The sequence below is a fragment of the Dipodomys ordii genome, unplaced genomic scaffold, assembly GCF_000151885.1.
Source record: "Dipodomys ordii isolate 6190 unplaced genomic scaffold, Dord_2.0 Scaffold3, whole genome shotgun sequence".
In the NCBI taxonomy this organism is placed as follows: domain Eukaryota; kingdom Metazoa; phylum Chordata; class Mammalia; order Rodentia; family Heteromyidae; genus Dipodomys; species Dipodomys ordii.
The window spans coordinates 2,396,971-2,420,531 of NW_012267219.1; the positions used below are offsets into that span (position 1 = coordinate 2,396,971).

The following is a 23,561-nucleotide window of genomic DNA, read 5'->3' on the forward strand; positions in this document are numbered from 1 at the left end:
GCTCAGTGGTAGAGCGCTTGCCTTGCATGCTCGAGGCCCTGGGTTCGATTCCTCAGCACCACATAAGCAAAAAAGAAAAAAGCCGGAAGTGGCGCTGTGGCTCAAGTGGTAGAGCACTCACTTTGATATGAAGAGCTGAGGGATAGTGCCCAGGCCCAGAGTTCAGGACCCATGACCGGACCCAAACAAATAAAATAAAAAAATTTTAAAAAGTCTATGCACATACTTACCTTGGCACTTGCCTGGGTCATGTGACCCCTAGACACCCATCTGCATCCTTGGTATGCTCATATGTATCCTGATTGTTCCTTCCACATAGCCCTGTGACACTCAGGCATGCCAGGCTTTGCCCATGCCCTTGCTCGGCCTTCACAAGACAACCACCCACATCCATGGATCCATGCCTTTCCCAAGCCTCTTCCCTATTCTTTGTACATGCCCCAGGACTACCAGGCTTCTTGCACTAGAATTAGCTCGAGGTCCATCTCAAAGCCCTTAGTGCCCCACCTATGAGCATATACATCAATCTCAGCACCCCTCGCACCCAGTCCCTGCCCTCCCTACTGCCTCCTGGGGCTGTGTAGAGGCTCCGGGGGCTGGGTGGGTGGCTTGGGTGTGAGTGCCGCAGCAGTGTTCACTCTGCAGCCTGTGGTTACCCCATTCCTGCTTAGGTGAACTCTCCCCTTGCCGTGTCAATAATGGGGGCTGCCAGGACCTGTGCCTGCTCACCCACCAAGGCCATGTCAACTGCTCCTGCCGAGGTGGCCGAATCCTTCAGGAGGATTTCACCTGCCGAGGTGAGGGTATTATGAGAACGGGCTGGGAGAGAGGATCCTGGGGGACTTCTGCACAACAGAGGACCTTCTCCTCCATGACCCTCCATCCCAGACCCCTAAGCTTTTTGCCAAGGAGAAACTAGCAATGGCCGGGCTCTGGCTTATGAAGCCTCACTCCTTCCTTAGCTGTGAACTCCTCCTGCCGCGCACAAGATGAGTTCGAGTGTGCTAACGGCGAGTGCATCAGCTTCAGCCTCACCTGTGACGGTGTCTCCCACTGCAAGGACAAGTCCGATGAGAAGCCATCCTACTGCAGTAAGGCACCCACCTCTGCGGTCCCTCCTCTACCTGCCCCAGAGTCCACCCAGGTCTTCTTCCCCGAGTCCCTGACCCCAGGAAACTCAGTCCCTTGGCCTGAGGAGTTCTGGGAGTCTGGAGAAAGGCAGAATCACTGTTAGCCTGAACCAGGCCCTTCGTGGGACACTAAACACATCTATGATGAGGGCCGTCCAAGGAAACCCCTACGGTGACCTCTCTTCCCTTGCAGATTCGCGCCGCTGCAAGAAGACTTTCCGCCAGTGCAACAATGGGCGCTGTGTGTCCAACATGCTGTGGTGCAATGGCATAGACGACTGTGGGGATGGCTCTGACGAGATTCCCTGCAACAGTGAGTGGGGCGCTCCCGGGCCCTGACCTCAGGCCTCATCCCCATTGGATCCTCAGCCTCCACCCCACCCTCCTTCTGGCTGAGCTTCTCTCCCCAAGCTCAGGGCATCTTGTTGAGGGCACTTTGAAGATAGGAGCTCTGTCTTGGGCCCCCCCCCCTTAGAGGGGCTCTGATCTGATGGTACTGGTGGACACTGTTCTAGAGACGGCCTGTGCTGTGGGAGAATTCCGCTGCCGGGGTGGGACCTGCATTGGAAATTCCAGCCGCTGCAACCAGTTTGTGGATTGTGAGGACGCCTCGGACGAGATGAACTGCAGTGAGTGGTGCACTGTACAGCCTCCTCCATCCTTAGCCTCCGGCCCTCCTTTGCCTCTCCAGTTTCAAACCATTCTGCTCCCACCCCTATGTCCTCTCAGCCTTCCTTGCCTCTGTTCCTCTCCTGTGTCTGGGCTTCCCTGGGATTCAGGGAAGGAGGCAATGAGCCTGGATAGTACCCCCTCTGAAGGGCACCCTGGGGCCAGCAGCTACATGTGGAAGGAGGGCATTTTAAGATTTGCACCCATACACACACTCCACCCTCCACCAGGTGCCACTGACTGCAGCAGCTACTTCCGCCTGGGTGTGAAAGGTGTGCTCTTCCAGCCCTGCGAGCGGACCTCCCTCTGCTATGCCCCCAGCTGGGTGTGCGATGGTGCCAATGACTGTGGGGACTACAGCGATGAGCGAGACTGCCCAGGTCAGCCAGGAGCAGCTGCCTGGTGGGTGGCAGGCTCCCAGGCTGGCAGCACCCTCACACTGCCATCGTTCCTCAGGTGTCAAGCGCCCCCGATGCCCCCTCAATTACTTTGCCTGCCCCAGTGGGCGCTGCATCCCCATGAGCTGGACGTGTGACAAGGAGGATGACTGTGAACACGGCGAGGATGAGTCCCACTGCAGTGAGTAGCCAGAGCACCCGGCTTGCCAAACTAAAGCCCAGAACTCCTATAGCCAGGGGCTTCACCCTAACCCCAAGACCCTATCCAGGCTCCACTGCAGTCTTCCTGGGATCACCCTCTGTGGAGAAGGGCACCCAAAGCCCTCCATCATGCCCCATGCTCTCAGACCCAGAAACAGGCTATTTCTCCAGCTCCTGCTGAGGCCTCCCCTTCCCAGGGATGCCATACATGTCTCAAGTGTCCTTCCCGTGGCATTGCCCTGTCCAACTGAGCATCTGGCCACTCACCTCACCCCTACCATCTGACCGAATCTTCTGATTTCCTCAGACAAGTTCTGTTCAGAGGCCCAGTTTGAGTGCCAGAACCATCGCTGTATCTCTAAGCAGTGGCTGTGTGACGGCAGTGATGACTGCGGAGATGGCTCCGATGAGGCGGCTCATTGTGGTGAGGGGTGGCCAGGGACAGGCTGGGGGAGGTGTTCCAGAAAGGGGCATCCCCCTAGATGCACCCTGCCACCACAGACCCTCAGTGGCTCCCTGTTCCCTCCACAGAAGGGAAGACGTGCGGCCCCTCCTCCTTCCCCTGCCCGGGCACCCACGTGTGCGTCCCGGAGCGCTGGCTCTGTGATGGTGACAAGGATTGTGCGGACGGCGCTGATGAGAGCGTTGCAGCCGGCTGCTGTGAGTGACAAGGGCTGGGAGATGTGACAGGCAACAGCCAGCCACAGTCTCGCTCTGCAGACTAAGGTCTAGGAGAGGAAGTCACTCACAGTGGTAGTTACACGGAGCCAGAGCTGCAGTCCCGCTGTCCACACTCCCCATGTTGTGCTCTGCCCATTCTGTCCCAAGTCTTAACCCCAAGAGGCTTAACTGGGGTGGGAGGAGAGCAGGGAGATGTTCAGCAACTGGTAGCCCAGGCAGGGGCAGGGCAAGGGTGAGGGCCATCTACCTGCTTCCCTAGTGTACAACAGCACCTGCGATGATCGGGAGTTCATGTGCCAAAATCGCCAGTGCATCCCCAAGCACTTTGTATGTGACCATGACCGGGACTGTGCGGATGGCTCCGATGAGTCCCCTGAGTGTGGTGAGCCTGGGGCTGCAGTGGGGGGTGGGGCCCAGCTGTTGGTCCTGTTTGGGTGGTGTTGGGGACAACTAGCTCACCATCCCTCCTGCCCCCAGAGTACCCAACCTGTGGCCCCAATGAGTTCCGCTGTGCTAATGGCCGGTGTCTGAGCTCTCGACAGTGGGAGTGTGACGGTGAGAATGACTGCCACGACCAGAGCGACGAGGCTCCCAAAAATCCACACTGCACCAGCCCAGGTGGGCCCCGAGGGTCGCTCCCTTCTCTCCCCCTTCCCTCGGACTGCCTGTGACCCTGCTGACCTGCTTGCGCCTGCCTCCCCAGAGCACAAGTGCAACGCCTCCTCGCAGTTCCTGTGCAGCAGTGGGCGCTGCGTGGCCGAGGTGCTGCTCTGCAATGGCCAGGATGACTGCGGGGACGGCTCGGATGAGCGTGGCTGCCACGTCAATGAGTGTCTCAGCCGCAAGCTCAGTGGCTGTAGCCAGGACTGCGAGGACCTCAAGATCGGTTTCAAGGTATGCCTGGCCTTGAGGTGGGCGCTTCCATACCACAGCCCTGCCCACGTGCCTTGCTCCACCCTCATTGCTTCATTCCCTTATTCACTCATTCATCAAGCCTTTATGGAACACCTACTCTGCTAGGCAGTGTCTCATACTCTGGGGATCTAGCAGGAAACAGACACCAGCCTCTGCCGGGTTAGGTTCTGCATCTATCTAGAAGGGTTTGCTGACAGATAAGGGCAGAGCTATGAGAGTAGAGAGGGAGGAGGTGAAGGAGGCAGAGTTACAGGTCTGGCGTTCAAGGGAGAGGCCCAGCCAGGAGGGAGAGCAACTCTTTAAATCCATCCTGATGACTCTCAATCTGAGCCCCAAGAAAGTGAGTTATAGGTCTCCCAGAGGAGGTCCAAGACCTGAGCCCATTCTGAACTTAAGAAAGGGGCAAGAGGAGGAGGGGATCTGCAGAGGGGTTTGAGAGGAAGCAGCCTCCAAGGTAGAATAATAACCACATGAAGATAGTGTATTGAGCTGGGCACTGATGTCTCATGCCTATAATCCTAGCTACTCAGAACACTGAGATCTGAGGATTGAGGTTTGAAGCCAGACCAGACAGAAAAGCCCATGAGATTCTTATCTCCAATGAATCAGCAAAAGAGCTGTAAGTGGAGGATTAGCTCACGAGGTAGAGTGCCAGGCTTGAGTGAAAAAGCATAATGGGAGCATGAGACCCTAAGTTCGAGCCCCAGTACCAGTGCAAGAAAGGGAAGGAAGGAAGCAAAGGGAGAGGGAAGAAAGGGAAAAGAAAAAGAAAAAGCATTTTGAGGAAAGCCTGCACAGCTCTGTCTGGCACCACTCATGAGACGGGGGGAAGTCTGAACATCAAACTCTGAATGCCACAACTTCCATCACCATGTGGTTCCCATGGACACAAGGGTACACTGCTGGTTGGGTGAGCACAGTACCTGTGTACTGCCTGCCTCCCCATAGTCAGGTGAGTCAAGAGAGCCCCTGGCCCCTAGTCTCCAGGGAGGGAAGGCCCAAACCCCTATCACGTCCCCAGTCTTAGGATCCCTGTGCCCACAGTGTCGCTGCCGCCCTGGCTTCCGGCTGAAGGATGACGGCCGAACATGTGCTGATGTGGATGAGTGCAGCACCACCTTCCCCTGCAGCCAGCTCTGCATCAACACCCACGGCAGCTACAAGTGTCTGTGCGTGGAGGGCTATGCCCCACGCGGCGGTGACCCCCACAGCTGCAAAGCTGTGACTGGTGAGATAGGCGGTCGGAGGGTACAAGATGGCCCACGCAGCTGGGAACTTCCCAGGGTGGGCTGGAACAACAGTGCTCAAGATAGGTGGGGTGAGCTAGGGCTGCTACACTGTGCCCAGCCTGGAGCTGAGCCAGAATTCTCTGCTTCCAGATGAGGAACCTTTTCTCATCTTTGCCAACCGGTACTACCTGCGCAAGCTCAACCTGGATGGCTCCAATTACACACTGCTTAAACAGGTACCAAAGCCCAGGCCCTCCTTACCCCTGATGCTGCCCCCAGATTCTCTGTATGGGCCCATGGTCTTGCCCTACTGCCTTTCTAGCATGGTCCACCAACATCTGTCCCCAGAAGCAAATATGCCCCTGCTTCCAGCTGACTTCCAATTCCCCTAACCCCCAAATCCAGGGCCTGAACAACGCTGTTGCCTTGGACTTCGACTACCGAGAGCAGATGATTTACTGGACGGACGTAACAACCCAGGGCAGCATGATCCGGAGGATGCACCTTAATGGAAGCAATGTGCAGGTGAGGCACAGCAGCAGCCCCTGTCTCGCTGACACCTGGTGAGGGAGGAGGGACAGATGCAACCCCACACCCCTTCCCCAACGGCTCCCTGCTGTGAGGTAATTCCTGGTCCCCACCTACCTGCTGAAACTCTTTATCCCCCTCGCCACTGAGCCACTGTAGGATTCTGCTCTGTCTAGCTTCTCCCTCCTCCACACACAGGGACAAGGAGACTTCTCTGGCCCTCCCACTTGCTGCCTCCCCAGGACCCCCCCCAAGTCATCAGATAGTCCCCCTTAGGTCTCACCTCTCTGCTTCAGGCCACAGAGGTGGCTTAGGTAGCCCAAAGTGTCCAGAGACCCTTTTCTGGAACACCTGGTTGTACCAACTTCGTGGTTGGGCATCCATTTTTCTCCAAATAAGGCTGAGAAAGGGAGGTAGCAGGACCTGAGAGATGGTGAAGATCCCACCCAGGACTCCTCTTTGCCTGTCCCTACCTATAGGTGCTGCATCGGACAGGCCTCAGTAACCCAGATGGGCTGGCTGTGGACTGGGTGGGCGGCAACCTGTACTGGTGTGACAAAGGCCGAGATACCATCGAGGTGTCCAAGCTCAACGGGGCCTATCGAACAGTTCTGGTCAGCTCTGGTCTCCGTGAGCCCAGAGCTCTGGTGGTGGATGTGCAGAATGGGTATGTGGGCCAGGGGGTGGGGGTGGGGGGAAATCCCTGCAAGCAGGTTGTATCCTCAGTCATCGGAGCCCAGCTTCTCTGTCGGCTCCTGGTGGCATCAGTCATGAAATTTCTTGGGGCTCACTGTGCACCCCACTGCCAGGTACCTGTACTGGACAGACTGGGGTGACCACTCCCTGATAGGCCGGATCGGCATGGATGGATCTGGTCGCAGTGTCATTGTAGACACAAAGATCACGTGGCCCAATGGCCTGACTCTAGACTATGTCACCGAGCGCATCTATTGGGCTGATGCCCGTGAGGACTACATTGAATTTGCCAGCCTGGATGGCTCCAATCGCCATGTTGGTTAGTATACCACTGAGGCTGTCCCAGTGTGGAAGGGCTTAGGGGACATAGGTCTGAAGTTACAGTGGATCAGGTTTTTAGGACAAGAGGCCATGACAGAAGCATACCAAGCCCCGGGGCATGGGAGTTCAGAGTACCCTGGGTGCTTCCCCTGCATCGGTCAAGGCTTGAGGCCACTACCCAACTCCCTAGGAAGGCCAAAGATAGATCCAGGGTGACGGCTGGGGGGAGGGGGACGCAGGAGGCCTGGGGCCACAGAACCAAGATGCACCCTACTTAAAAGAACTGAATATCATTGTAGAGCAAGAACTTGCTGTTGGACATCCGGCCTCTTGTTAGCTGTGTGGCCTTGGGCAGCCCCCGAACCATCTGAAAATGCTATTCATGCACCCCTCTCAGGGTAGTGGTGAAGTTAAGGAAGTCAAGTAGGCAGGTCATCCCAATGGCACTTGGTACTAACTGCCGCTGTATCTGTCTCCTGCCCTCCAGTGCTGAGCCAAGACATCCCACACATCTTTGCCCTGACTCTGTTTGAGGACTATGTCTACTGGACTGACTGGGAGACAAAATCCATCAACCGAGCCCACAAAACCACAGGGGCCAATAAGACACTCCTCATCAGCACCCTGCACCGGCCCATGGACCTGCATGTCTTCCACGCCCTGCGCCAACCAGATGGTAAGTGGGCGAGCAGTGGCACCGTGGAGTGAGCACCATGGTCCCCAGGGTGTGTGGGGAGTTAATAGGGATGAGGATGCAGTCTCTGTGGGAATTCCTGCTCTTCCTCTCCCCAGCATTGACTAAGCATCATTGCTAGGCACCATAAGATTCCAGAAGGTAGAGACCTAGTATAATTAGCCCAGCCCAAGTCCAACCTGGAGTCTCCTGGCAGCAAGGCCATGAAGCCAGTTAGGGAGCCCAGAGAAGGGCAAGTCTGGGTATAAATGGCCGAGGCAGGTCACAGAAGGAAGTCAGGGGATATTGAGGGAAGGCACAGATGTCAGAAGGTGTGAGTTCAGGCCTCACCTGAAGCTTGGATAGGGTCCTCTCCTCCCTTAGACTTTGACTCCCCTGAAAAATCAGGATTGGGTCCCCTCTGTCCAGGATAGAGAGGCCAGGCAGCCTTCAGAAGATTAGAAAGCATTCCCAGCAGCCGGGGCCGGTGGCTCATGTCTGTAATCCTAGCTACTTAACAGGCTGAGATCTGAATATAATGATCTGAAGCTCGCCCAGGCAGGGAAGTCCATGAGACTCAGATCTCCAATTAACCACCAGAAAAACCAAAGTGGTGTTGTAGCTCAAAGTGGTAGAGCTTAGTCTTGAGCAAAAGAGCTCAAGGACAGTGCCCAGGTCTGAGTTCAAGCCCCACATCAACAAAAAAGGAAGAAGAAAGAAAGAAGGAAGGTGGAAGGGAGGTGGGGGGGGAGGAGGGAAGGGAAAGAAAGAAAGAAAAAAAGAAAGAGAGAAAGAAAGAAAGGGGAAGGAAAGGGAAGGGAAGGAAACAAACCATTCTCAGCAAGTTCTGCCCACGCTGCTGGAAGCCAGCAAATCATAAGCCAGGCACAGTGAGATGCCCCTTACCTACTCTTTCCCTGGCAGTGCCCAATCACCCCTGCAAAGTCAACAACGGTGGCTGCAGCAACCTGTGCCTGCTCTCCCCTGGCGGTGGTCACAAATGTGCCTGCCCCACCAACTTCTACCTGGGTGGTGATGGGCGTACCTGTGTGTCCAACTGCACTGCAAGCCAGGTGAGACCCTCCGCTGCACCCCCCCCCATTTGCCAGTACCTTCTCCTTGATCCCCTCACACCAGTACTCTCGATCCTTCTTGGTCCCCAACACCCACTCTAACGTCTCCACACATCATTTCCCATGCTAACACTCCTACTTCTTGTCTCCCCACAGCAATACTCATACACTTGCCACTACACACAGACACCTCTACACCCCAACTGTGACCTACCAATCCTCCAAGCCCCAACTCCCCACAGATACCCTCTTGCCTAGCCTTCATCACAGCCTCCCCTTTCCCATCCAGCTCTGCCTACCCCAAAAATTTCCTTGAAATGTCCTAACCCACTCAGAAGAGAAGCGTCTGAGTTCCCCAGTCCCCCCACCAACCCCTCTCCCCACCTGCCCTCCAGTTTGTATGCAAGAATGACAAGTGCATCCCCTTCTGGTGGAAATGTGACACCGAGGATGACTGCGGGGACCACTCAGACGAGCCCCCAGACTGCCGTGAGTGCCCAGGGTGTGGGTGGCACAGCGTACTCACTGGCTGCCAGGAAGAGGCTATGCTACCCTGCTCACCCCCAACTCTTCTGACCTGGGCCTCCCCTCCCCCACAGCGGAGTTCAAATGCCGCCCAGGACAGTTCCAGTGCTCCACAGGCATTTGCACAAACCCTGCCTTCATCTGTGACGGGGACAATGACTGCCAGGACAACAGTGATGAAGCCAACTGCGGTAAGGGGCTGCCCAGCCCTCACTCCCCAGGACGAGTTGTCAGGAACAACGAAGTGGCTGGTGATGTGGCTTAAGTAGTAGTGCCTGCCTAGCAAGCTCCAGGCCCTTAGTTCGAACCTCAGAAGCATAAAAGAGATGGGTGAAAGAGAGACAGGGAGACAGAGGAGAGAGAGAAGAGAGATTGAGAAGGTACGAGAGAGAATGAGAGAGTGAAAGGAAGCTCCAGCCAGGGGCCGCTTTCTCTCCAGGCTGGATTCTTGGAGCTTGAAGCCCTCATGTCCCCCACTGAAGGGGTGGGCCCCTCCTTGTCCCTGAGCCCTCCATCTTCCATGGGTCACCTCCTCTCTTCCAACCCCCAGACATCCATGTGTGCTTGCCCAGTCAGTTCAAGTGTACCAACACCAACCGCTGTATTCCCGGCATCTTCCGCTGCAACGGGCAAGACAACTGCGGGGACGGCGAGGATGAGAGGGACTGCCGTGAGTGCCAGAGGCCACAGGAGGGCCTGGTGTTGGCCAGCGGGCGGGGACACCATGCACGCCTCACCACTTCCAGAAGTGCTCTGTTGATTGTATTAGGAGGGTGCAGATTACATCAGGCAAACCTGATGTTTATAAAAAGCATTATGTAGGATGGGAATGTGGCTCAGTGTTTGCCTAGCATGCATGAGGCCCTGGTTTCGATTTCTTAGCACCACATAAACAGAAAAAGCTGGAAGTGGTGCTGTGGCTCAAGTGGTAGAGCACTAGCCTTGAGCTGAAGAGCTGAGGGACAGCGCCCAGGACCAGAGTTCAGGCCCCACAACCAGCAAAAAAAAAGAAAAAGGGGGGGGGGAAAAAAGCATCCTGTATCAGGTGCCAGTGGCTGATGCCTATAATCCTAGCTAATCTGGAGGCTGAGATTTGAGGATCATGGTTGAAGCCAGTCTAACCAGAAAAGTCCATATGAGTCTTATCTCCAATTAATCACAGAAAAAGCCAGAAGTGGTGCTGTAGCTCAAGTAGTAGATTGCTAGCCTTGAGCAAAAGGAATTTAGGGATAGCACACAGGTCCAGAGTTCAAGGCCCAGGACAAACAATTAAAAAGAGAAAAAGCATCATGCTTTCTGGGCACTGGTGGCTCACACCTATAATTCTAGCTACTCAGGAGGCTGAGATCTGAGGATTGAGGTTCGCAGCCAGCGCTGGACAGAAAAGTCCATGAGATTCTTATCTCCAGTTGACCAGTACAAAGTTGGAAGTGGATGTGCGGCTCAAGTGATGGAGTGCTAGTGTTGAGCAAAAAAGCTAAGGGACAGTGCACAAGCCCCAAGTTCAAGCCCCAGTGCCAACACACACACACACACACACACACACACACACACACACACACCACATACACATATACACACAAACAATGCATGTCATAGAGAAACTGAAGATCTAGAAGCAGAAGCAGAAAGCACCAAAATTAGAGACCAGGGCCAGCTGTGGAAGAGGAAGCTGGTGATCCTGAGCTGAAGGAGATAGGAGTGCCATCCTCATTCTCTTTTTCCACCCTGCAGCTGAGGTGACCTGTGCCCCCAACCAGTTCCAGTGCTCTATCACCAAGCGCTGCATCCCCCGTGTCTGGGTCTGTGACAGGGACAATGACTGTGTGGATGGCAGTGACGAGCCCGCCAACTGCAGTGAGTTGCCCGGTTCCCCTTGGAGCCCATCTTCCCAGTTAGTGTCCACGGCTGCCACCACCCCTTCCTTGGCTTGCATGCCCTCCACCCCCCATGCAGCCGCTTCTGGAGAAGCTCCTCCTTACCTGTGCCCACAATCCTGCAGCCCAGATGACCTGTGGAGTAGATGAATTCCGCTGCAAGGACTCGGGTCGCTGCATCCCAGCTCGCTGGAAGTGTGACGGAGAGGATGATTGTGGAGATGGTTCAGATGAGCCCAAGGAAGAGTGTGGTGAGCCCACCCCTCAAAGAAGGCGATCTAAGGGTTAGAGGGTAGCATGACATCCAGTGGCTGGGATGTGTGCTGACCGGAAAGGCCCCAGTGCAGGGTTCTTGCGCCCAGCACATCCTACTTCTCTAGTCCCTGCCCCTCAGCCACACCTCAGCACACACCTGTGTGGAAGCTTCTAGAGGGCCTCCACGCAGCTGCCTTTCCTACACACCATATCTCCTGCCCCCAAACCCTCCTGGAGACCCACCTGTCAGACCACTATCTGTGCTCCCCAGCTGACTCCTCAGGCTGTGATGCCCTGATTATTCCCCAACATCTACCTCCCCCAGATGAGCGCACCTGCGAGCCGTACCAGTTCCGCTGCAAAAACAACCGCTGCGTGCCAGGACGCTGGCAGTGTGACTATGACAATGACTGTGGGGACAACTCAGACGAGGAGAGCTGCAGTATGTCTTTCATCCAGCCCCGCCCAGCCCAATACATGCCCTTCCCCAGCCCTGGCACCTGCCTCCCCAGCCCTCCTGCCCCTCTTGCTGCCATGCTGGGCTAGAACAAGGGGCCTCCTTCCAGGCCAGGGGTGCAAGAGCCCCTCCCACCTCACCCCACCCCACTCCATGTCGTGTACTTGAGTTTGTGCCATTTCACCTCATCTCATGTTTTTCTCCATTTTCACACTGTCCTCCTGGGGTTGCAGAGGTAGGTGTCTCTGATGTGCCCTGCTCCGCCACGCCCTTGCCTCTGCCCCAGAACCCACCCATCCCTGTACTGTGCCTCTGCCCATCATCCTTCACTGTCCCAGACCCAGTGCTTGTCTTAGTGCTCTTGTCCCTCCCTTCCCTCCCCATACACAACCTGTCCTGAGGGCAGGACTAGGAACCCAGGCCCCTCCTGTCTCTGTCCCCATGTGTAGGGTAAGTGTAAGCAAACCCCCTCCCCGCAATGCTGGGCCGCATTGGTGCCCTATGAGGGCACCAAGTTGGCTGCCCTGGGTTGATTGAGCATCTTGATTGTTATGCCAGTGACATTCAGCGACTCAAAGATATACTTTGTACTCAGGCATATCACTATCTGGGGGGGGGGGAGATAATGAGGCTTTGAACTGGTGTAGGCTCTATCACTTGAGCCAGTCCACCAGCCTTTTTGCTTTAGACATTTTCAGCTAGAACCTTGCTTTCTCCCCTCCCCCGGCCCTCCCGCCACCCCAGGACAGTCTGAATGACAGTCTCCTTACTTGTTCCCCTGTGTAGCTGAGATTACAGACAAGGACCACTTTACCTAGCTTATTTGTGTGGAGATGAAGATCTTACTTTTTGCCTGGGCCACAATGTAACTGTCAATAGTATCCTTTTAAGAGCTAGAAATGCCCTGAGGACTGAGTCCCTGTGCCCACTCTGCTGGGGCCTATCTTTCCCTTGTACCTCCCCAGCCCCTCGGCCCTGCTCTGAGAGCGAATTCTCCTGTGCCAATGGCCGCTGCATCGCTGGACGCTGGAAGTGCGATGGGGATCATGACTGTGCCGATGGCTCAGATGAGGTGGGGCAGGAGGATGGGTTCGGGAGAATTAGGACAGGGCTCTGGAGCTGTCTGGACCTGACCAGGCTGCTGGCCCCCATGCCCACAGAAAGACTGCAGCCCCCGCTGTGACATGGACCAGTTCCAGTGCAAGAGCGGGCATTGCATTCCTCTACGTTGGCGCTGTGACGCGGACGCCGACTGCATGGACGGCAGTGATGAGGAAGCCTGCGGCACTGGTGGTGAGACCCTCCAGCCTGGCTTCCCCAGACCCCCCTCCATCGTGCCACCAGTTGTCCCCCGATTCTTGTCCTTCCTGTGTTCACTGCAACAAACACCAAGCATGTACCACATGCCAGGCATGGTCCTAGGTACTGGGGATGTTGCCATAAGCAAGGCTCCAGGCCATTAGGTCCTTTTTTGTGTAGACTGTGTTCTGCCTGGTGGCATCTTCTCAAGGAGCCAAAATGCCACCCAAGCAGTGGGCCATGTCCATCCATACCTCACCTAGGTACCTCTTGGTCAGCCTGAAGAGGCTCACATGCTTCCTTGCTCACTCTTCTTTCCTGGGGCAGGGAGCCAGAGCCTGCCCCTTTTCCCCTCCCCCCCCCCGACACACACACACTCACACACACACACACACACACCAGCCCCAGTTCAGCACTCAGACAGAAGTCTAAAGCTTAGAGCAGGGACCCCCAACTCTGGGGACAGGCTCTCTGCTAAAGCTAAGAAGGTCATCTACCCATGGCTGCCCCTCTGTACCCTCTGGGGAACCACAAATAGCCCAGTGCACGGCCTGTCACCTCCACCCGAGAACACCCCTTTCAGAGCCTCTCGGATTCTGCTCACAATGGCCTCTCCACCCCTGACTACCAAAGAGGAGGCATTTCTGCACAACTCCTCTCCACTGTTTCCCTGCTGACCACCCTGGGCCTCAGCCCCCACCTATGGAGGGGGGGATAGGGCGATTAGCCTGGGCCTGTGACTCATGGCTCCTTCCCTGTTGGCTCCTGCTGGCACCCAGTGCGGACCTGCCCCTTGGATGAGTTCCAGTGCAACAACACACTGTGCAAACCATTGGCCTGGAAGTGCGATGGCGAGGACGACTGCGGGGACAACTCAGATGAGAACCCCGAGGAGTGTGGTAAGATGGGCTGGGCTGGGGCTCCCGGATGAGGGCACGGCTACATAAAAGGGGCTCACCTGTTCCCCAGTGGCTGGCTGTCCGCCCCTGCCCCCATCCTCAAGGCTGATTCTAATTCTCTCCTCCTGGCCACGACAGCCCGGTTTGTGTGCCCTCCCAACCGACCCTTCCGTTGTAAAAATGACCGTGTGTGCCTGTGGATCGGGCGCCAGTGTGATGGCATGGACAACTGTGGTGACGGGACTGATGAAGAGGACTGTGGTGAGCAGGGGGCCAGGGAAGGAGAGCCTGGTGGGCCTCGTGGGGAGGGGGAGTCTGCACAAGGGGTCAGTAGACCAGTGGGAGCTGCAGCTTGGGAGTAGACCCACCCTGGCAAGGGAGGACCCATTACCAAGCAACAGGACCTTTCTCTGGGAGAGAGGAGCCTCTGGAGAAGGCACTGGAAGCTTCCCGAGGCCATCAGTTTGCAGGAAGAGGCTGAGAATCTCAATGTTTAACCAGATGGTCCCTGTAGGCTTGCAGCAGCCAAGCCTGGACCTATTCATGTCTGTGGGTGGGTTCCTGGGAGAGGAGAAGACATTGTGGTCAGTAGCCAGGGTCTGAAAATCCTACCCTCTGCAGAACCCTCCACAGCCCAGACAGCCCACTGCAAGGACAAGAAGGAATTTCTGTGCCGGAACCAACGCTGCCTGTCCTCCTCACTGCGCTGCAACATGTTTGATGACTGTGGAGATGGCTCTGATGAGGAAGACTGCAGAATCGGTAGGACCAGGCCCACAGTGCGGGGTGGGGGGTTGGGGGTTCTGGGGGAAGATGAACTCAGCGGAGGCCACCCACTTCTGTCCCCTCACAGACCCCAAACTGACCAGCTGCACCACCAATGCCAGCATCTGTGGGGATGAGGCACGCTGCGTGCGTACTGAGAAAGCTGCCTACTGTGCCTGCCGCTCCGGCTTCCACACCGTGCCGGGCCAGCCCGGGTGCCAGGGTAAGAAAGGGGGACAGTACTGGCTGCTCAAGAGGCTGGGATCGGAGGATCACAGCTCACAGCTAGCTAGGACAGGAAAGTCCAATTCACCACCAAAGAGCTGGAAGTGGAGTTGTGGCTCAAGCGGTAGAGCACTAGCCTTGAGCAAAAGAAAGCTCAGAGACAGTGCCCAGGCCCTGAGTTTAAACTCCAATATTAGTACGCAAAAAAAAAGAGGATGGGGAAGGGGTAGGAACGCCAGCTGCTAGGCGCCCCATGACCCTCCCCTGTAATCCCTAGACATCAATGAGTGCCTACGCTTTGGCACCTGCTCGCAGCTCTGCAACAACACCAAGGGTGGCCACCTCTGCAGCTGTGCCCGCAACTTCATGAAGACACACAACACCTGCAAGGCTGAAGGTACAGGAGAGGACGGGAAGGGGGTGGGGTTGAGGCGACAGGATGTGATATGGGGCCGACCTGGACTGGAATGTACCTCACATGTTTCTCATACCTGCCCTGCCCATGTGCCAGTGTGCAGACGTCCACACACGCATGTACCCACATACCATGCTTACACCTGTTTACACACATGCCCCTGTGTGCTCCTGGGCCTATGTATACCCACACACATCCCCATGCCATGCATATACATCCCAGATTCATGTTCGCCTCTGAGCACTGACCAGACAGAATACAGCAGAGTAAAGTTGTGCGATCTAGAGTACTGATGGCCCTGGAGGGGCAGAAGGAGTGAGTCATACCAGATTAGCTTGGGGAGGAGAAGAGGGTGTTTAGAGACTTGGGCTGAGGCCCTCAGGCCTGGCAATGGGAAGCTACGTACCCACTTCTGTCCGGAGCAGATGGTGTCATTGCAACTGAGCATATTGCTGAGGGTGGGGGGAGGGCACTAGGCTAAGGGGCATCTTCCTCCAAGCACTAAGCCCCATTTCCGACATGCCAGCCCCTGAAGTCCTGGCTTCCTGCCCCCAACTTTTACCCCCATCTGACATCCAAACCCTTGCACCTCCAGGCTCTGAGTACCAGGTCTTGTACATCGCTGATGACAATGAGATCCGCAGCTTGTTCCCTGGGCATCCCCACTCTGCTTATGAGCAGGCCTTCCAGGGTGATGAGAGTGTTCGCATCGATGCCATGGATGTTCACGTCAAAGCCGGCCGTGTCTATTGGACCAACTGGCACACAGGCACCATCTCCTACAGAAGTCTACCACCTGCTGCACCTCCTACCACTTCCAACCGTCACCGGAGACAGATCGACCGGGGTGTCACCCACCTCAACGTAAGTGCCTGACACAGTGGCTGCAAGAGCTCCATGGAATAGGCAGTTCAAATCATTTGGAAAGGACACGGAGAGGAGACAAAGCATGAGACTGGAAGGCAGAAATAGTCAGGATTCTGTTCTGAGGCACAGACAAGAGAGCTAAAGAATTGCGTGTAGGTAAGCCAGGAGCTGGTGGCTCATGCCTGTAATCCTAACTACTCAGGAGGCTGAGACCTGAGGATTGCGGTTCAAAGCCAGCCCAGCAGGAAACTCCATGAGACTTTTTTTTTTTTTTTGTCGGTTGTAGGGCTTCAACTCTGGGCCTGCGCACTGTACCTCAGCTCTTCAGCTCAAGGGTAGTGCTCTACTACTTGAGCCACAGTGCTACTTTCGGTTTTTCTAGTGGTTTATTGGAGGTAAGAGTCTCACAGAATTTCCTGCCCAGGCTGGCTTTGAACTGCGATCCTCAGATCTCAGCCTCCTGAGTAGCTAGGATTACAGGCATGAGCCACCAGCGCCCAGCTCATGAGACTATCTCCAATAAACCACCAGAAACCCAGAAGTGGCACTGTGGCTCAAGTGGCAGAGTGCTAGCCTTGAGCTGAAGAGCTAAGGAACAGCACCCAGGCCCAAAGTTCAAGACCTATGACCGACCAAAAAAAAAATAAAGAATTGCCTGTAAGTGGTTCTGCCACATGGCAGCCCACGACACCAGGGTAGACCAGCTGTCAGCATCACAGCCCACTTCAATTCCTGATTGTCATTTAGTTCATCTTGGAATGTACTTAACTTCTTTGAGACTTATTGCTTACCTAAAAAATAAGAGAGCCAGGCATTACAGTGGCCTGTAACCCTACCTACTTAGGAGATAGAGATCAGGAAGACAGAGGTTCAAGTCCCTAGCAAAAAATTAGTCAAGTGCCAGTGGCTCATCCCTGTAACCCTAGCTGAGATCTGAGGATGAAGATTCAAAGTCAGCTTAGGCAGGAAAGTCCATGAAACTCTTATCTCAATTAAACTACTCAGAAAAGTCCAGAAGTGGTAGAGTGATAAGCTTCAGGAAAAGAAGCTCAGGAACAGTACCCAGGCCCAGAGTTCAAGCCCCAGGGCCGGCAAAAAAATAAAATGGACTGGGAACATGGATTACATGATAGAACTCTGCTTAGCAAGCTAGAGGCCCTGAATTCAAATCCTAATATATCCAAAAGAAAACAAAATGAGAATACTTGTCTTGTGTTGAGATATAACTAAGTGTTAAGAGAATATACTTAGAGTGTGTGAGGCCCTGGATTCCAACAAGAAAAACAATGATAATAATACCTATCTTAATTTGAAAAATAATAATAATACCTATCTTGCAAGACTTTTTAAAGTGAGGACTGACAAAATATGAAATCGCTAAGCCTGACCGCCGGGTCTCCTTAAAGCCTAGGAACTATCTGTCTGGAATGACATTTTCCTAGGCAAACCCAGGGGGCAGGGATAATGGACAGGAAGACAAACGGTAGTGGTTCCTGAACATGTGATTCTCATTCAGATTTCAGGGCTGAAGATGCCCAGGGGCATCGCCATTGACTGGGTGGCCGGGAATGTGTACTGGACTGACTCAGGCCGAGATGTGATTGAGGTGGCACAAATGAAGGGAGAGAACCGCAAGACGCTCATCTCAGGCATGATTGACGAGCCCCATGCCATTGTGGTGGACCCACTGAGGGGGTGAGCAAGAGTCCTGTGGGGAGGCATCTAGAGTGATGGTAGGAGGGCTGGGAAGGTGGCTTAGTGGTAGAGTGCTTGCCTAGCATGCATGAAGCCCTGGGTTCGATTCCTCAGTACCACATAAACAGAGAAAGCCAGAAGTGGCACTGTGGCTCAAGTGGTAGAGTGCTAGCCTTGAGCAAAAGAAGCTGAGGGACAGTATGACAGTGCCCAGGCCCTGAGTTCAAGCCTCAGGACTGGCAAGAGAGAGAGAGGGAGGGGGCCCAGGGTGGGCCACAAGCTTGCTCTTCCTCAGATTAGCCTGAGGCCAGAGTCCTGAGGCTTGTGGGCTTCCTGGCTGCCCTACCCTTAGACTCTCAGCCAGACCTGTTCGGGTAGGCACCTGGCCTCTACTTGGCTGACTGTCATGAGCAGCCTAGTTCTGGCTAGCCCCTCTGCTCAACTCTCCCCATTCAGGCCATTGCTGGCTCAGCACACTGTGATTTTAGAATGGACGATTGATACCCTGGTTGGAGGCTGTCTCTCCCACGACCCAGCAACCCCTGAGCTAGCCTAGACACCCGCTGTCACACCTCAGCCTGCCTCCTCTAGCCCTCAGGTCCAACCTACTCCCACACCTTCTCCCTCCCCAGCACCATGTACTGGTCAGACTGGGGGAACCACCCCAAGATTGAGACAGCCGCCATGGACGGGACCCTTCGGGAGACACTCGTGCAAGACAACATTCAGTGGCCCACAGGTCTGTGGGGCAGGGGCAGGGTGAGGGAAGAGCAGGCTCTGAGCCTAGTTGCAAAAGTCACCTAAACACAGTGGAGGGAAGAGGCCAATTGGGATAGGGCTTTAGAGGCATTGCTGGGCCCTCACAGGATTCTGTGCCCCTCAGGCCTGGCTGTGGATTATCACAATGAACGGCTGTACTGGGCAGATGCCAAGCTTTCAGTCATCGGCAGCATCCGGCTCAATGGCACTGACCCCATCGTGGCTGCTGACAGCAAACGAGGTCAGAACTCACCAGCAATCTGGGTCCCCAGCACTGGCCTCCAGCCTACCACCCTCCCCACTGAGTCCAGAGGCCTTACTCCAATACTACTGTCCTTACCAGCCTGGTGACCAACAATCATACAGGCCTGGAGCCTACCTGTGCATTTATTCACTAGCCTGGTGCTGGTGGCTTAGGCCTGTAATCCTAGTTACCCAGGAAGCTGAGATCTGAGGATCCTGGTTCAAAGCCAGCCTGGACAGACTAACCTGACAGACTCTTTATCTCGAACTAACCAGTAAAAAGTTGGAAGCAAAGGTGTGGCTTAGGTACTAAAGCACCAACCTTGAGTAAAAAAGCACAAGGCCTTGAGTTCAAGCCCCAGTATGGGCACCAAAAAAAAAAAAAAGTAGCCCATTATGTGGAGGTAGAGTGACAGTAGGAACTGGGCAAACATGAGGAGAATAAGCTGAAGTCCATCGTGACTCCAGAAGTCCTAGGGTGATGAGACCTTTTGCCAGTAGTGGCCACAGGAGAAGGAATGGTGTGCATGGTCAGAGTGATTTGGTTTAGATGTGTTGAACTGCCTATAGCCATGGTGGGCTGGTGGGCTGGAGAGTGGGAGCCGAGCCCAAAGTAGCCCTCTGACTGCTCTGACTCCCCCCCCCTCAGGCCTAAGTCACCCATTCAGCATCGATGTCTTTGAAGATTACATCTACGGCGTCACCTACATCAATAATCGGGTCTTCAAGATCCATAAGTTTGGACACAGCCCATTGATCAACCTGACAGGGGGCTTAAGCCATGCCTCTGACGTGGTCCTCTACCATCAGCACAAGCAGCCTGAAGGTGAGGAAGAGAGGAACCCAGGGTGGGCTGTGGAAGGGGAGGCCCAGGAGCACCGGGTCCACAGAGCTCAGCACCCCCTCCATTCCCGCAGTGACCAACCCCTGTGACCGCAAGAAGTGTGAGTGGCTCTGTCTGCTGAGCCCCAGTGGGCCTGTCTGCACTTGTCCCAATGGGAAGCGACTGGACAATGGTACCTGTGTGCCTGTGCCCTCTCCAACACCCCCTCCGGATGGTATGTTCACACTTCTCTCCCATGACCCTTCCAATGGTCCAGAATCCTCCTCCCCAGGCGCCCTGACTTCCCCAACTCTTGCTGCCCACTCCTCCCCTTGCCCAGACTCTACCCCTGACAAGTCCATCTTGCAGCTCCTCGGCCTGGAACCTGCACCCTGCAGTGCTTCAACGGGGGCAGCTGCTTCCTTAACGCCCGGAGACAGCCCAAGTGCCGCTGCCAGCCCCGCTACACGGGTGACAAGTGTGAGCTTGACCAGTGCTGGGAACACTGTCGCAACGGGGGCACCTGTGCAGCCTCCCCCTCCGGTACGCCCCTTACCACGACTGCTCCTCGCCCCCTTGTCTTTGGCCACCACCCCACTGGTACCACTACAGGCCACCTTCCTGGCCTCACCCTGCCCCTTGGGCATCCTCAGAACCACCCCAGCATGGATCCTTCTGGTCTCTGCCTCCTGCTCTGGTCCTTCAGCTGCTCTTCTGCTCTAGCCCAAGTGCTCCCCAAGGCCATAGTTCCACTCACACATCCTCTCCCACCAGGCATGCCCACCTGCCGGTGCCCCACAGGCTTCACGGGCCCCAAATGCACCCAGCAGGTGTGTGCGGGCTACTGTGCCAACAACAGCACCTGCACAGTCAACCAGGGCAACCAGCCCCAGTGTCGATGCCTGCCTGGCTTCCTGGGTGACCGCTGCCAGTACCGTGAGTGAGCCAGCCCCAGCCCCAGGGGATTCGGGAGGAGCTGGGAGTCATCAACGGGGCGTTCCCAGAGGCCCCCCACTCAGGACCCTCAGGAGGGTGGGGCTCTGAGACACATCCTCTCCTCTCCCAAATGTAGGACAGTGCTCTGGCTTCTGCGAGAACTTGGGCACGTGCCAAATGGCTGCTGATGGCTCCCGGCAGTGCCGCTGCACTGTCTACTTCGAGGGTCCGCGGTGTGAGGTGAACAAATGTAGCCGCTGCCTCCAAGGAGCCTGCGTGGTCAACAGGCAGAGTGGGGATGTCACCTGCAAGTGAGTGGGGTCCTGCTTCTACAGTTCCCCTCCTGTCCCAGCCATATGCCTCCCACCCATATCCCCGCCCCACCGATGCCCTTCTTCAGCATCCCAAACATCCCTTGGATGGCCCTAGCCTCAGTCTCTGACTCCTTTCCACAGCTGCACCGACGGTCGAGTGGCCCCCAGCTGTCTGACTTGCGTGGATCACTGCAGCAACGGCGGCTCCTGCACCATGAACAGCAAGATGATGCCTGAGTGCCAGTGAGTTGGGACAGAGCCTCACCCAAGCATCTGCCACCCCTCCCTTCCCCAAATCCGAGTGGGAGGAGCCTCAGGCTCTGTGGACCTACCCAATTGCCATGGCAATAGTAAATGTAATGGTTGTGTCCACTGAGCTCTGCCCTCCCACCGACAGGTGCCCACCCCACATGACAGGACCCCGGTGTGAGGACCAAGTTGTCAGCCAACAGCAGCCTGGACGTAGGTGGCAGAGGGATGGGGCAGAGGGGACTGGCAGGACCTAGAGCAGGGGCCTTTGTACCTCCTGCTGCCTTGGGCCTTCAGCCCTCTGACTCCATTTCACAACTGTTCCCTCTAGATATGGCCTCCATCCTGATCCCTCTTCTGTTGCTGCTGCTGCTGCTTCTGGTAGCTGGAGTTGTCTACTGGTATAAACGACGAGTTCGCGGGTGAGCCACTGGCAGTCTGGAATATTCTGGCTGTTATTTTATAACCCTATCCATTCCTTCCTGAATCCCCCTTCCCCTCCAAATTGCTGTTCTCTTAGACTACTGCCTCTCTCTAGGGCGAAGGGCTTCCAGCACCAGCGCATGACCAATGGGGCCATGAACGTGGAGATTGGAAACCCCACCTACAAGATGTACGAAGGTGGAGAACCTGATGATGTCGGGGGCCTACTGGATGCTGACTTTGCCCTGGACCCTGACAAGGTAGGCTGGAAGACAGAGGAGGGGCTCCAAGGCAGAGGCTGTGGGTGGGGTGACTAAGGGTGCTGGGTTAGACAACAGAACGGAGGTGGAAGGAGGGTAATCTGGGCCACAGAGCCCAACACCCGAGTCCCACTAAACCCTCTGTCATTTTTGCAGCCCACCAACTTCACCAACCCCGTGTATGCCACACTCTACATGGGCGGCCACGGCAGCCGCCACTCCCTGGCCAGCACCGATGAGAAGCGAGAACTCCTGGGCCGGGGCCCTGAGGACGAGATAGGAGACCCCTTGGCATAGGGCCCTGCCCCAACGGACTTCCGCCAGAGAACCCCCCCTGCCAGAGAAGTCCTTCACTGAGCTCCCTCCCCAGCCAGCCCTTCCCTAGCCCTGCCGGATGTATAAATGTAAAAATGAAGGAATTACTTTTTATATGTGAGTGAGCAAGCGAGCACAGTATTATCTTTTTTCCATTCTCCTCCTTCCTGCCTGCTCCTCAGCAACCCTCCCCCATGCTGCCTTGAGAGGGGGGTGCAGGAGGGCTCTGGGGGCCCCTGCAACTCAGAGCCTACCTCCTGCCTTCCCACCAAAACATTCCCCCTCCCCCGGGAAAGCTGGTGGTGCAGCCTCCCACTGTACAAGACACTTTGTCAAGGCTCTCCCCTCTCACCCCTCCCACCCCTCCCCCAGATCCCTGGGGGGAATCGTTCTGGGGAGGGATCCGTTCTCTGCTGTCCTGTCTGGAAGACTTGGCTCTGGCTAAGGTAGGAAGGAAAGAATGGAGGTTTTTAGTTTTTCTTGGGGGAAGACACCCCAAGGCCAGCTACCTGTCTAGGGGCACCTCTGAGATGGCCATGATCAATATCCCTTCCAGACAGGCCCTCTTTCCTCTCCCGTGCCCCATGCCATGGTTCCTGGGGCTGGCGACTTTGGTAATAGTCCCCCAGCCTCTCCTCCCCTGGGGGGCCCGGAGGAGGTGGGGCCCACCACAGAAGGGCAAGAGGGCAGCCCCGTTTTGGGGACGTGAACGTTTTAATAATTTTTGCTGAATTCCTTTACAACTAAATAACACAGATATTGTTATAAATAAAATTGTAAAAAAAGAAAAAAAAAGAAAAGATAAGAAAAAAAACAACAAGCCACTGTGTCTTGAGCTTTTTGGTACTGGGGCTGTGCTTGCCTACTTCAGCCACCAGAGGGAGTGCTGCTCTGTGCTGCAGGCTGACCCAAGAGTCTCCATATCTCCAGAGCTCCCTTCTCCTCAAGCCCCCCCTCCCTTTGTATCTTGCTATGGCAGTAGAAGCTGGTGGCCCTTAGTTGACTTGGTAGGGAGGACTGCTTCTCCTGATGACCTAGTGTGGATGACTTCACCTCTTTAGATCTTCTGTTCCCTCTGGCTCTAAGACACTAACTTGGAGATCTGCATCATTACTTCTATTGAATATTCCAGTCCCCTACCATGAGAAATCCCACCTGAAGAAATAATACCTTGGGTCACAAAGGTTTTCTAGGCCTTCAGGATGGTCCCCTATGGCTTTCTCTACCCAAATGTGTCCTGGAAAGTAGACATCTCACATCACTGAGACTAATGAGATGCCCGAGTGAAAAATCCTGGTTATGGGCGTGGAGAGCTATTGTGAAGGAAAGCTGGGGAGACCAGTTTGCCAGGCCCACTGACTTCCCACTGATCCAGCTCAGAGGCCACTTCAGACATTCCCAGAAGTTGACAGAAAAAGACAGAGACCGTGCAAATTGTCCCAGGTC

General features: G+C 55.5%; 1 protein-coding gene across 1 annotated transcript in view; it reads left to right on the forward strand.

The window, feature by feature from the left end:
• The window catches only part of Lrp1 (low density lipoprotein receptor-related protein 1), a 91,181-nt gene extending 68,277 nt beyond the window's left edge, over positions 1 to 22,904 (forward strand). Inside the window, exons 45-89 of the mRNA XM_013020863.1 lie at positions 672 to 797; positions 963 to 1,091; positions 1,324 to 1,443; positions 1,646 to 1,759; positions 2,030 to 2,179; positions 2,256 to 2,378; positions 2,706 to 2,822; positions 2,930 to 3,058; positions 3,339 to 3,461; positions 3,557 to 3,697; positions 3,783 to 3,973; positions 5,039 to 5,222; positions 5,374 to 5,459; positions 5,629 to 5,748; positions 6,231 to 6,418; positions 6,561 to 6,766; positions 7,256 to 7,444; positions 8,366 to 8,514; positions 8,910 to 9,003; positions 9,114 to 9,230; positions 9,590 to 9,709; positions 10,774 to 10,896; positions 11,042 to 11,167; positions 11,497 to 11,613; positions 12,594 to 12,700; positions 12,789 to 12,921; positions 13,707 to 13,826; positions 13,965 to 14,087; positions 14,448 to 14,588; positions 14,680 to 14,814; positions 15,094 to 15,213; positions 15,827 to 16,095; positions 17,615 to 17,793; positions 18,426 to 18,532; positions 18,677 to 18,793; positions 19,445 to 19,621; positions 19,713 to 19,853; positions 19,988 to 20,161; positions 20,393 to 20,554; positions 20,691 to 20,865; positions 21,010 to 21,111; positions 21,266 to 21,330; positions 21,449 to 21,539; positions 21,656 to 21,800; positions 21,957 to 22,904. Of these exons, the coding sequence (XP_012876317.1) occupies positions 672 to 797; positions 963 to 1,091; positions 1,324 to 1,443; positions 1,646 to 1,759; positions 2,030 to 2,179; positions 2,256 to 2,378; positions 2,706 to 2,822; positions 2,930 to 3,058; positions 3,339 to 3,461; positions 3,557 to 3,697; positions 3,783 to 3,973; positions 5,039 to 5,222; positions 5,374 to 5,459; positions 5,629 to 5,748; positions 6,231 to 6,418; positions 6,561 to 6,766; positions 7,256 to 7,444; positions 8,366 to 8,514; positions 8,910 to 9,003; positions 9,114 to 9,230; positions 9,590 to 9,709; positions 10,774 to 10,896; positions 11,042 to 11,167; positions 11,497 to 11,613; positions 12,594 to 12,700; positions 12,789 to 12,921; positions 13,707 to 13,826; positions 13,965 to 14,087; positions 14,448 to 14,588; positions 14,680 to 14,814; positions 15,094 to 15,213; positions 15,827 to 16,095; positions 17,615 to 17,793; positions 18,426 to 18,532; positions 18,677 to 18,793; positions 19,445 to 19,621; positions 19,713 to 19,853; positions 19,988 to 20,161; positions 20,393 to 20,554; positions 20,691 to 20,865; positions 21,010 to 21,111; positions 21,266 to 21,330; positions 21,449 to 21,539; positions 21,656 to 21,800; positions 21,957 to 22,097 (6,206 nt within the window). The 3' untranslated portion in view covers positions 22,098 to 22,904. The remainder of the gene's footprint in view (positions 1 to 671; positions 798 to 962; positions 1,092 to 1,323; positions 1,444 to 1,645; positions 1,760 to 2,029; positions 2,180 to 2,255; positions 2,379 to 2,705; positions 2,823 to 2,929; positions 3,059 to 3,338; positions 3,462 to 3,556; positions 3,698 to 3,782; positions 3,974 to 5,038; positions 5,223 to 5,373; positions 5,460 to 5,628; positions 5,749 to 6,230; positions 6,419 to 6,560; positions 6,767 to 7,255; positions 7,445 to 8,365; positions 8,515 to 8,909; positions 9,004 to 9,113; positions 9,231 to 9,589; positions 9,710 to 10,773; positions 10,897 to 11,041; positions 11,168 to 11,496; positions 11,614 to 12,593; positions 12,701 to 12,788; positions 12,922 to 13,706; positions 13,827 to 13,964; positions 14,088 to 14,447; positions 14,589 to 14,679; positions 14,815 to 15,093; positions 15,214 to 15,826; positions 16,096 to 17,614; positions 17,794 to 18,425; positions 18,533 to 18,676; positions 18,794 to 19,444; positions 19,622 to 19,712; positions 19,854 to 19,987; positions 20,162 to 20,392; positions 20,555 to 20,690; positions 20,866 to 21,009; positions 21,112 to 21,265; positions 21,331 to 21,448; positions 21,540 to 21,655; positions 21,801 to 21,956) is intronic.
• The last annotated feature ends 657 nt before the right edge of the window (positions 22,905 to 23,561 follow it).